This window comes from Perna viridis, chromosome 6 (assembly GCF_037379345.1).
Source record: "Perna viridis isolate PV_CMFRI_1.1 ecotype Kerala chromosome 6, ASM3737934v1, whole genome shotgun sequence".
NCBI classification, from domain to species: Eukaryota; Metazoa; Mollusca; class Bivalvia; order Mytilida; family Mytilidae; genus Perna; species Perna viridis.
This window is the reverse complement of record NC_142450.1, coordinates 38,661,352-38,674,859: the sequence shown is the minus strand read 5'-3', so window position 1 is coordinate 38,674,859 and position 13,508 is coordinate 38,661,352. Positions and strand designations below refer to the sequence as shown.

The window sequence follows — 13,508 nt, the reverse complement described above, 5'->3', positions numbered from 1 at the left end:
TTTATAGTGGTACAAATTTTCCACATTTTTACATGTATGTATAATATCATTGATTTGCTGTATAACACTTCCAAGAGCAACACTATAAAATGATTGCCTACAAAGTTTCATTAATTTGGGAATTCAACCATCGCTCTATCGGTCGAACTGTTTCATCAGTTCTTGTTCACTATATGGGAGACCATGTAAAAGAAAGAAAAACAGTATTTTTATTTCATTTTCCGATTTATAGATTGTTGTCCCTGAAACAATGCTTTTCGATTATTTACATTGCATATAGCCTACAAAAACTAAGAAGAAAGGATATTACAGACTATATAAAGAGAATGGATATAGTTAACTTGTCAAGGACACAGCAACCCCATCGGGATGAAAAATATCAGCTCAAGGTCACGCGTGAGTCTTCATGGCAGACTGCAGCTCTCTTGTCTTTCTCACACCGCGACATACATATCCTTTGAAATCGATAAACTTAAAAAAAATGCATTCCATTTATTTAAAAAAAAAAAACATATATATCCTCTTTTGTGTAAACAGTTTTCAGCCTTAAGTTCATGCGTTTTCAAAATGCTTGGCAAAGTTATAAATGTTTATTTTTACAAGCAAAAGTCTAGTCTTTTACATGACATTGTTGGGCAGAACGAACCAAAAACAGTTATGACATCGTCATAATTTTACAGGCAAGATGACGACAATTTAATTCCAATATTCAGATTTTTATTCTTTCCAGATTTCAGAATTTGGTCAGTGATAGTGGAGGCTTGCAATGCACTTATTCAACGTTTTAATTGCATTAAGCGACCGGATTTCCTTATTCATATAATCGATTGTCAGTGAACATGTGTGTGGTATTTTATTTTATTCTGAACTTCTTATTTCTGTCTTGTTTGCATTGATTACAGTATATCGTTGCATAACACTGGTATCAATTCTGTAAGTATCAAGGGTAACAACGTATAAAGCTATGTCCAAACTTTTATGCCAGGTGATGGAAGACGAAGTAGTTAAAACTATAAATGTAAAAAGATTGACAAACACAAAACAAATGATGCTCAAACAAATGTGCGAATTTATCACAGATATCTCTTAAATATTGTATTAAAGAACGTCATGTACTGGTCCGTTTCCTTTAACACGCGCGTGTCTGTTTCTAATATTGTTGGGGGAAAATATTATTAATTTTGTAACCGTTATCCATTAAAAATTATTACCTCTGAGGAGTAAAGATTACTTTAAAATATTTAGCAAATCGATTTCCCAAAACCTTTAAAGCGTCTGAGAAAAACGAATTGATATGGTGAAAAGCAACAAACACATCAGCGTATAACATTAATCCAAAATGATATTTTTCGAAGATTATCAAAAGGTCTTCGATCAAGGGATATAATTATAAGTAAGCTTTGAAAGGCCCCAACAACAAGTTATAAAATCCACGGTAAGACAACGAGGATTATTCTTCAAAACTAAATTAAAAAGTAATATGACGACATCAGGACACATAAATGACCTCTTGACTTTTGGCAGGTGCAAAAAATCTGCGGTAGGGTTAAACTGAGAATGTTATGTCATCAAAATGGAGTTACAGAGGAATAATTAAGATTGTAACAAGTTTTCTGACTGGTTGCTCCTCTTTGGGCTGACAATGTTACATTGTATAATTTGGCTTAATTAATACTATTATGTCATTAAAGTTGATTGGTCCGCACTCCGCGATTCCAATAATTTGAAACAAAATAACGTTTTGATAACGAACCAATTGCTGTACTTATGATCTGAGTTTTTATTACATGTAGTACATGTACTTAAGTATTGTAAAATCATTTACCTCTATTGAGAATTTAACTGTGTGTATTTCATTTGATTATTGAATTATACATCCATCGTTTGCTTTTCCAAAATTCCTTAACGTTTCAAATGAGAACAGTTGGAATTAATTTTTTTGTAAATAGCATTTTTAATTTGATTTAAAATCACTGTTAGGACACAATTATAAAAACATTAGTAAACATGTAAACAATTTATTACTATTTCAGTGTTGTTTACGGTAATCATCACAGCTACCATCGAAGCTGGGGGTATACTGATCACGGAAATATATTTTTTTTTTACCAATTCAGTTTTTGTTTAAGGTAACAGAAGTCAGTGTGTACATCCGGAATAAAATACAACTGCATCAATTAAAATATTACGTTGCCAAGAAATAGCCATTATTTGTTATGGGTACGAACAGGATGAACAAATGTATAAATGACCAATCTTTTATTTCTATCAAGGCTCTCTGCACCACAACGGTTACTATTGATTTTTGGCAGAATTTCATTATCCTTTGCCATAGGTAACATGTTTTTCAAACTTACAGAGAGGCTATTGTTGATCGATGGAGTTAAGGTAAATTAATATTTTCCAGCTATGTATTTCTTTACGGTCATGTATTTTTAGAAAGCCTGTCGAATGATATTCTATTTTTAGTATACAATTTAAGTATATATATAAATGAGGCTACTTCCAATCTTTTCAAACAAAACATTGACTTGCAAACACGCACTTGTATAAATTATGGATGCAGCTTTCCGAATTGATATTAGACCAGAGGAAAGATGCCTTACACAGACAGAAAACACACACTTGATTCTACAACAGAAGGATGAATGTAAGAAGGAAGGCTTTAATAAATCTTATGAAAGGAAGTCGTCTAAAGAGTTGAAAACTGCAAAAGAACGATCGTCTTCACTTTTGCAATCGTGGTATACCTCAGTGAGATTTGCAAATATTGCAAACATTTTTCTGCTATCTGGTTGCTTTTCGTGCGTTATTTACGTGGTTTCATACTATAAATGGACAGAACACCAGCAGGGATTGGTTGGGCGATATTATTATGACCAGAATACTTGTAACAAGAACAATCAGACTTGCCAAACGTTACCATGGACAGTGCAATATGAGGAGAGTTCAAGCATCTCATACAGTACTGATACAAGGAAAATTAATTTATTGAAACCTGGGAGTTATGTTATCAGCTTACAACTGTCAATTCAGAACAACAATGCAGGTGTCAACTCGAAGAAGAAAACTGAAAAGCACATTCGATTGGCTTGCATTAGAAGTATTGCGCACGAAAAGTGTGGGAGGTTTGATATGGCAAGTGGGCAAAATGACATTCTTTACGTTGTAAAGGTACACAATAAATCTCAACAAATTTGGGTAATCTTGGACAGTTGGAGATACATTTACAGGGTTGAGACTTTAAATACACTGTCTATTGTAAAGATATAAATATTTAAAATGTAATGAACTGAAATTAATCATCTAGACAGTGTTTTAACATATAATGTTGGCGGCATAAAGTTTCAAATATTAATGCAAAACATTTTCATTGTATAATGATAAAAAGATAATTAATTGAGAAGAGTGATTATTATCGCGAGTACCGAAGAACGCTTAGATTTGACGTGTGTGTATGGAACTTGTTCCGCGCACGAGTTAAATCATCAAGCGTTCTTGCCACGAGTGATCATATTTTGGTTATTCATGATAACCAATTGATTATCCTATTTATTATATATATTTTCTTCATAATTTTTCTATATTTTCAACATTATTTTTATGAAATTCTGTGACCGGTGGATTAATGTTGTGACGTTTTGGCAGCAGAAAGTCCGAGAGTGAAATTATCGAAACTTCTTACGCTTCGAACGTTTGATAAAACACTGTTATCTTTATAATAATTGTTACCCTCTGATAATCCAACATTTCGGTCAAGATATCATTGATCTTATTTGTGATGAATAAGAATGTATTATTGTACTCCTTGCATTTCAAAACAAAACTTTCGAAGTTCTATAAGCTCGTTCGTTTAACTGGGAATGTTCAATTCCTATTGCAGTATGGCATTATTGTTTTTTTACAGGCAAAATAATGGCCAAATGATACAAATACAAAAGAAAAAAATGTTTAAAAGGAATAAAATTGTCAACTAAATGCACTGAAACGTTCGTATTTTAATCATAGCGTACAGAACGTTTTAAAGCAGTTTTCAAAATTTGCTTGTTTTTTTAAGCAAGTAAGCCTTTTTGAATTACAATCTATTCCCGCAATACAAAACAGGACCAATAAATATAATCTCTTTGTAGTAGGTTACAATGTTTATTTTTAGTACAAGTTGTTTTAAACTTGTGTAATGTAATTTTGTTAAAATGTTATACCAAGACGTTATTATTTTAAGATTATTTACGTAACAAAGAAGACCAAGATATATGTTTATGTATTAGCAATGAAATTCAGGCTTCCTTTTTTGTCAATCTTTTTTAACACAATAAATCTCCCCTCAACTGACGCGATATTTTCGAATATTGCGAATGACGTTGTTTATTTTCCAAGTTTTGTCCATATGCGTACTACGCCAGGAGCCATGCATGAGAACAATTTATAAATCCTAATTATGAGTAGTTTGCATAATTCATTTTCATTCTAGAACTGATGGGATGCAAGTAATTACATACATGTATTTCAAATGATGTTCTGCTCAGATTGACACATCTGTAATTGCAATTTACGAGTTGTTAATTTTTTATCATTGTTTATTAAGTATGCTTACTGAAAAAAAAAAGTTTTGTTATTTTGAAGTTTCAATATCGATGGATACGTGGCGCCGAATGGGACTCTCGTGGTTTTGTACTCAAAATTCAATTTCGTGAGACAAAATTGAGTTTTGTGTTCAAATTAGTTTACAGAATCCCTTGGATATGCAAATGAAATCTCTCATTACGATTTTGTAAGACGTTTCTCATTGGATATAGTAACCTTGATATAGTAAATCTTTGAAGTGGCTTTCTATAGTAAAACTGTTTTGAAATGACTAAAATTGCTATTATACGTTTTCTATGAGATTTGTTCGATAAAACAGGTTTTAAAATACGCGATTTTTCTACATTCGATTTATTAGGATTTTCCCTGGTGAATCGCAAACCAAATTTGTTAAAATTTGACAAGATAATTTGTATTAATGTATTTGTCCCAAATTTTGCTGGAAAAAGAAATGAATCGTCAGATTAGCCAAGACAATCATATTAGAAATATGTTGTGCGGTGAAATTTGTTGATCTGTCAAAGTCGGCGAAAGATTATATTGTTCCACAATACCTCACAATTTTTTGGCAGATACAGATAGTTTTCTTATTTCATTCCGATTCTATTGATGTATGACACAAGAAATATATTGAGTGGAACAGGTCGGGCGAGATAAAGAGCCGACATAGTACGTGTCTAACTTTCGTTTCCCTGTTGTATACGAACGATCAAACAATCTATCTTTCGATCCAAGATTAAGTGACACATTGGGTTATACGATTACGATATCTGATATTTCTTTCACTTATGTGCTTTATTATAACCGTGTGCATGATGCTGCACATAAACAATTCGGTTAAAACTCAATGTGTCGTAGCATTTACAAAGAAAAAATATGGGTTAGTTCGTTTATGTAAAGTACATAGTTGGCGCAGAATCTTTAGGTACTGTTTTGTATATCTACACAGTGAAAATGAATCTTTTTGTTTTAAATCGCATTAAGCTTGTATTTATACCAAAAAATATTCAAGTACATATGTGGAAAAAGAGACTGGAAGATGTTCGTCATTGCATGTATCACCAACAAGAGTAAAGGTCCCTGGGTTTTTTTATTATATTTGGCTTAACCTGAACTTATAACTTTTTGTCAGCTTTATCATATTATCTGGAACATGTACTTATGGAACAATATATGAAATCCTTTGTGTACTTGTGTATCTTAAATAATGCTTTGACTCTATTGATATATTCTTAAGTTGGAGTTTACACATGCTTACCGCAATAAAAACAATTGTTGTATTTCTTTTAGTTTTTATATCGATTTGGGTAAGGAAAGATAACCATCATTAAGTTCTATTATAATACTTTTCAACAATAACACCGATTTGTAGTATTACTAAAATAAACATATTGACTATGAAATAAATACGGATACTTTCATGTATGTTATGTGCAAAGGTTTCCCGGAACCAGATATAGCTGCTGGTCTATCATTACATCCATCAGAACAGCCCGTGATATGCCTGGTTCTGTTTTTATATGATGTTCAAAGTTCGATAACTTAATAACCAAAAACAAAATCCAAAATATTATTTATACACGTATATGAGCACACACATTCACATGTCATGTCATCATATGGACGACATTATCATAATCAGTACGTCGGGTGTTTAGATATTGCCGTTTCTCTACAATTTATTTTCTTATTTTAGCAATACAAAAAGTTGATCACAGTCCTTACGGACTTAATTATGATAAATAAACGTATCTCATTTTTGTAGTGCCTAAATGTTTTAAAAATTGTCGACAACTAAGAGATATTCGGGTGAGAAGTCTAACATTATTGTTATGCTTCGTTCGATACATAATCATATAATCTCCAATCGATACATTTTAAAATAAAACCAGATTAATCTATCCTTAGAACATATCCAAATTAAATAGAAAGCTTAGAGATCTTGATTTTTTGGCTGGCTGACTGGCTGTAGTGCTTAACTATACAATGAAATTACATTAGTTATAGTATAACGATATAACTTTTGTTAAATCAAATCAGGGTAGGCTTCTCAGCAAGATGTTTTCAAATAATTCTTAATCTATATTTCCACGTTGTTACATTACGTAATTGATTAACATTAGATATGATTCGGTCGTTTTATCTACTTCTTGGACGGCCTAGATGTTTTGCAATATCACATCTGCAACGCTGTGATATGAATTAGTTATATGATTGCTGTGTGATTGTGACACATTGTCAATAAAGTATGATTGGTTGATAGAACGCTGTGACGTTTCTTACGTGTTACAACTGGTGACATCATAGACGGACGATCGCTACCCTTTCCGCAATGGCAGATGCCGAATACTAAACGTCTAAATATTCCCGAGGAACCATAGAGAAAAGGATTTTAAGCTCATGAAATTTGAATATCGCAAAACATCAACTCAAGTTATTAAATTTCAACATCATAACGAAAAAGCCTCGATGGTAGGCCTTTCTGCATGTCATAAAAAATCTAAGTCAATATACTATTGTTGTAATATTACATATTGATTAATATCAGACGATTTATTATGGCGTAAGTGTATGGTAGTTTCAGACAACATAACACTTCAGAAACAAAGTTAAACCATGATGCTTTTATATAATGAGTCCAAAACTGTTAAACAAAAAGAGAAACAGTACTCACCGATTATTTTAAGGTTAAGATCTTTGTCTAATAGAAAATTTTCCAACTTTAAGTCCCTGAAAGAAATTGATAAACCATTCAGTTTAAGTATTCTTGAAAACATATCATGACTAAAGAGAAACTAGAAGTAAATTTGTATTGTAATGTTCTATGGCTTCTTCAATATAGACTTATTCCGTTTTAAATTTATGTTATTCCTCATAAAATGAATTAAATATATAAAACAATCTGTCTGCTATACAGACCGTGTTTTCTAATTTGAATTAAATAAGATAGGCATCTACTAGTATGAATAGTAAGTCAGATATTTTTTTTTATTTCCTTGTTCAGATGCAAGTCATCTGTTTTATCTTTAACGCATGTTTCGTATCTAATTTGTGTTATATAATTAAGAATAAGAATTTCTTCCTTATTCAAGTTCAATTTTTGAAAACAATTTTTGAATAAAGGTTAAGTAGGGAAAAACAAGATAATACATGTATCAAAACCAGCAGAAGATGTTATTGGTGTTTATGAAGGGTAATAACAAAATTACTGATAAAATCTAGGTACTGATTAAAACAAATAGGAATCAGTAAAGTCCGTATTAAAAATTGCAACACCAGAGTGGGTTAAAGCCAGAAAGTTAGAAGCCATAGTAGTGGTCCTGACTTGGCATAGGTATGTAAAAATGAAAGGTGAGCCAAACAAGACTTCACAGAGCGCCAACCCCCCTGGTTCCATTACGAAAAAAAACGTAAAAGCTTATGTAAAAAAAATGTTATCGACGTTATGTTAAACAACAAACATTCAATTTGTTCACACAAATTACTTGTCAATAATTTGAACAATACTAAGCACTGTAGGTATAGTTTTAATAATAAAACATGATAGAATCAAGTTGAGCTGGTCACAGCGACTTAATATATTTGCATGATATTTACCTACCTGTGAACAATATTGGATCTATGGAGGTGATCTACAGCGGAAACAAGTTGTCTGGCAAACTTCCGACATTCAAATTCTGGTAGAAATTTCCTAGAATAAAAACTTCACACAATTTCATTGTTGTCTGTTTTCTTCATCCCTATGCATTGAATACAGTGTTCGCTTAAAATACATATTTCATGTTTAAATCTTTATAAAATTTTGCTTAAAAAGGTATAAATACGCTCTTTCAAACTTAAAAACGCATTAAAATCCAAGAACAAAATCCTGTATGCAAAAATCATTCATTTTCTTGCCGCTGATTCATTGACTATACTTGGCTTAATAATGCATTAATGAGGTGTTCTAAAATAATATTGTCTACTTACAACCACAATATTCGAATTCATAAACACAGTTGTGGTAGTTGTAAAGAGCAATAGATTACATGAAGTACTTATAACTTATTTACATACTGTTATAGTGATCCTTTAGTTATAATTATTTACTTACTTTACACACAAATACTTGATAAACTCCCCTCCTTCAATGTACTCCAGGACTAAGTAGTACCCGTTTTCAGTTTCCATCACTTCATACATACGGACAACATTAGGGTGCTGTATCTTCTGTAGTACAATGGCTTCTCGACGAACATTCTTCCGAACATATTCTTTCAAAAGTATTGCCTTTTTAGGAACAACTTTCACTGCCACCTTAATAGTAAATTAATTTTTTTTACAAAAATTGTTGCTTAAGTTATCTGAAAATTAGTAAATAAGTTTTATAAAGTTTCTATGCAATCCATTATAAATTGATGGGTCAGCTAAGGTTTTAACTCTATATGAAGTTTTAAGTACCACTCTGTGTAAGAATCAGGCAATGAGTGGCACATCATTTTTCTCAATTTGGTCGTTTTTGCCTCTAATATATTCAATACATCTAGAAAACAACTATTATTTAAATTTATCTTGAAAAATCGTTTACATAGATATTTTTTTACTGTTTATTTAAGGTAAAAGTTCGGGAAAATTTTCCCTCCATTTTTCCATACTGCATTTCAGCTAAATTTGACTTATCAATATCTTAAAAAGGCAAATTTTACTAACACTTTGATGGTTATTTCTTGAGGTTATCGGACATAAATACCTGGTTAATGTTTATAAAATCTCTGCCTTTTCTTTTCCTTCACGTGCCACACATTTTGCCTGATTCTTAGACGGAGAAGTACTTAATTATGTAAAATATAGGTCTAGATAACAGTTGTGTTTTCCCTACCGTTCGTTTATTGTTATTGGTTATGTTTCATATGTGTTATTTGTTGTTTCTTATGGAGTTTTTCTATATTCGTCAATGTCGTTTGGGAGTGTTTAAACGTAGCTCTTGTTCGGTTAAGTATGACTAACAACACGTGTTTTGTTTATGTTTGTCTTGCCTTCCCTTTAAGGGAGAAATACAGTGACATTTTCTTGGTTAAATCTGAATATACTGTTCGGTGTTCTCCTTTCACTTAATCAAATACAGAAAATATCTAATAAAGTTGGTATTCAGTATTAAAAAAATTCAATATCCGGACCCCCTTTTGCTTTAGATTTATTAATATTCAAACAACCCTACTCACCATTGTAATAAGTCTGCTATTTAAAACAGTCAGTTATTTTGGATCAATCACAAGTTATCAGGTTTAATATCGATCAGATAACGAACGTTGATGCACCGATACACATTCAATACCAATTTAATTAAGACTTAATTAACTGGATTATCCCGACCTATTAATTTAAAATCATTAACAATTACGTATATCTGGACTACCGTCATTCAATCTCGATGGTTTTGACATTTTCACAGCTGATTTTAACCCCCTATAGTGTAGATTTGATTATGATACCAGTATTATGTCGTTACAAATATATATTATACGTTTATTTGATTATTATGTTCTGCATCGTTTCTATTGATCCATCACCTCGTAAGCTGGATTTTGACATAAAACATTGTTTGAACTGCAGTTATCATCATTGCATATCACAGTTTTTGCCATGTCGATATAAGACAAAATAAAAGAAAGACATAACATTAGCACTTCTAAACGGATGCAATTAATGGTTGATTCGGAGTTTATCTTATAACCAGTCAGAACTGTGGTATTATTATTGTCTAAAATCTTGATTGTGAAGATAATATTTTCTGGAATTGTATCACATAAAATTGGTCTAGGAAAACTCAAACTGTATAACAACATGTAATATTTGTTTTCTCGAAATTTATATTAACATTGATATACAGAAATATGCTTGTAAATATATTTTTTCTAAATATCAAAATATATCATTTCATAGTTATGTTTATGGGTGCTGTTTGTATACAGTTAATGTTTTATTTTACATCATCTTATATATTTGATTCTAATGCTGCTGATGAGAGGTTACTCCTTGAAACAAGTGTACAGCATATTGAAATCTGCACCATATATGATTGTTCTTCTCGTTTTGTTTTGTTTGCATTTTTGTATTCGTGTTAAATTATTGACAACATATGTTATATCTACGTTTATATATATATATTTTTATTTCGTTACTTTGTGTGTATTATTTTAGTTATTTTATGTCCTTTGTGTGTGTATCTGTTTTTCATGTCTGATCTTTGTCCCCGGATTACATTCTTTTGATTTTCGCTAGAATCTTGGTTCCCTTGATTACTCTTATTTACCATTAAATAACATAAATTACACGCGGTGAAAAATAATTGGCACATATTTTTTATCGATTGATATCGATGGCCGTAATATTATAAATTTGATGGATACAAAACTAGATTAGAATGATCATTTGTCATAAATTCCACGATCAAATGATTGCCTTGGCCAAGCACTCGTGGTTTGACCAGTAGTGCATATTCTCTAAACTATACGGATCATGGCGAAATATCCGTATGATATATTGTATATATTAACGTACCAGAGTTTCGCATGTTTAAGTCAGTCATGTCTTTTCCAAATTTGAAACCCCATTTTTATATATTAAGTTGCATTTGTCAAGAGTTTTGGTATTCCTCTTTGGGTATACGAATTGTTTAAGCCTTATTGTTGTTTTACCGTTTCTTTTCCTGTCATGTTAATTTACCTTGAAAATGCTTCTCTCACAAAATCAATTTTGTTTGACAATCGTCTAAAAAACCGTTGCTAGTATCATTTACTACCCTTAACAATATTACATTGTGAAAAGTTCAAACAAAACGTTTTCTCAGTCAGTTTGTTGACATGTTGACCCTTTGCTTATGTTCATCCTATCTAAACGTTCAAATATTGATTAATGTTTACTATAGTCGTTTAATTTTCACTTCATTATTTGTATCCTTACATTTAAAATGTTTGACTTTCTCTTGACATTTGCTTTAATAATCTGTTTATTTTCCTTTTTCACACACTTCTTTATAGAGTTTAAAAATTGATAATACTTTGCAAAAAGGAATACACAAGCCCATTAACTGTAACCTTTTGCACACAAATGTTTAACTCACCTTTTCTTTAGCTATTATATGGAATCCTTGCCGAACCTTTGCAAACGATCCTTCACCGATTGTTCGTCCAAGTATATAGCTCCCAACTTTCTTCTTTTTGTCTGAGGTAACAAAGTTTTCATCTGAAACCTTTTCTATACATTCCATAGTTGACAGGTACTACAGGGGCCAGGTTCATCCCTAGTTATGTAATCTTACTATAAAAGAACATTTAAACACGTTTATCCAATCTGAAGTACGCCATAATAAATTGTATTCAAAATCAAATTTGACAATTTAATATCTAAATTGCAGTGCAATGGCTTGTTTATCCAATTCACATTTTAAACATTTGACTTTAAATGATTTTTAAAAAATTAGAATCCTCAGTAAATAGTTCCTTCATTGTGTTTAGCTAATGTATATTATTTGTCGAACTTAGTGAAGGACAATCAGGACTATAAAAGACATTCAATCTTTGGTATGTATAACTCCCAGAGTGAACAAGTATCCTCATCATTCAATACTTTTCAAGTATGAATTTTCAACCTGATCTATTTCTCGATGCTAACCTATATATTTGTGAATGGCCCGACAACGATTGTATCCTTTAATGGTTTAAAGCTTTATGTCCAATTAAGATGGTACAAAGACTTTTTCCCAAATCGATTAGCATTGTGTTATTAAAGGAAATCAAATTGTTTAGAGACTTTAAATGTACAAAAACATAAATGAGATGAAATAAATACCATATTTACCATTTTTTGTTGCTATTTCTTACTAATTGTTGAAACGTAATCCTGTCATTTAAAGCATTACTTGTTACACATTGATGGGTCAGAAAACCAGATTTCTAATCTACCACTTCACTTCGATCGAGGTCGTTTCTTTTCTGCTATATGACTCTATACTAACAATATATATCTGTCTTCTCACAACTACTACATGATGTGTAACACTTCTGATTTTTGTTAATAAATGTAATTCCCACGTAAATAATAAACTGCAATCCGTATATTTAACTTTATTCCGGGGTTATCTTACAGCCACTGTCTTTATCCATTTTTATTTAGAACCAACAATAGACTGTCACTTATTTATCGGCATAGCTAGATAGGCACTAACAATTTACTTAACATTTCTATTCTCATATGCGTTTTGGTATGCGTATAAAATCTGCCATGTGGTTCTACAATAAGCCTGTTATCATTGATAGAAGGACTATAGACAACACTAATCCTGACTTGATATATGAGAGATATACAATTCAACCCCCCTGTTTCTATTAGAATAAATCTTTGAGTATAAACCCTGTTAACCATTTAATATAGCAATAAATGCAACCTTTAGAAGACCAGTGATGCAGTATTCGTAGATTGTTAAGTGTGAATTGTATCTTTAAACCTGAGATCCTAACGTCTTTGTAATATTACTAAAGTCTTCTTTCTTATGGTTCAACATGTACGTTTTATGAATACACTTTTCTATTAATATTTGAATATCTGATAAATTTTAAATCTTTCCAATATCGCAACTAATCAGTTATGGAAACAATATTATTAACTGTATTTTGTCTGCTTTTGATGGTTGAATTTAATAGATCAGGTTTTAAATATGGCGGGTTACAATGCTAAATGTTTTCCATCTATCTCATTAAACTTATATTCAAATTTATTGAAGACACTCTTTCTTTTAAAGGTTTATATTTGACAGACACATGTATAAGTGAAATCGGGAAGATTAATCAGAGAAATGTTGGGGTTCATTGGCATACATTGGCAAGATAAGTGTCCAGTTTAAATGTTGATTGTTCATTTTTGCGTTGTGATGTTTTGTTATCAAA

At 31.2% G+C, this 13,508-nt stretch overlaps 1 protein-coding gene across 1 annotated transcript in view; it reads right to left on the bottom strand.

The window, feature by feature from the left end:
* The window catches only part of LOC148614874 (uncharacterized), a 51,135-nt gene extending 38,192 nt beyond the window's left edge, over window positions 1–12,943 (bottom strand). The window contains exons 1-5 of the mRNA XM_088589353.1: window positions 12,424–12,943; window positions 11,687–11,883; window positions 8,678–8,880; window positions 8,186–8,275; window positions 7,259–7,314 (exon numbers count right to left, since the gene is read on the bottom strand). Coding sequence (XP_088445479.1) covers window positions 7,259–7,314; window positions 8,186–8,275; window positions 8,678–8,880; window positions 11,687–11,833 — 496 coding nt within the window. The 5' untranslated portion in view covers window positions 11,834–11,883; window positions 12,424–12,943. The remainder of the gene's footprint in view (window positions 1–7,258; window positions 7,315–8,185; window positions 8,276–8,677; window positions 8,881–11,686; window positions 11,884–12,423) is intronic.
* Window positions 12,944–13,508: the final 565 nt, after the last annotated feature.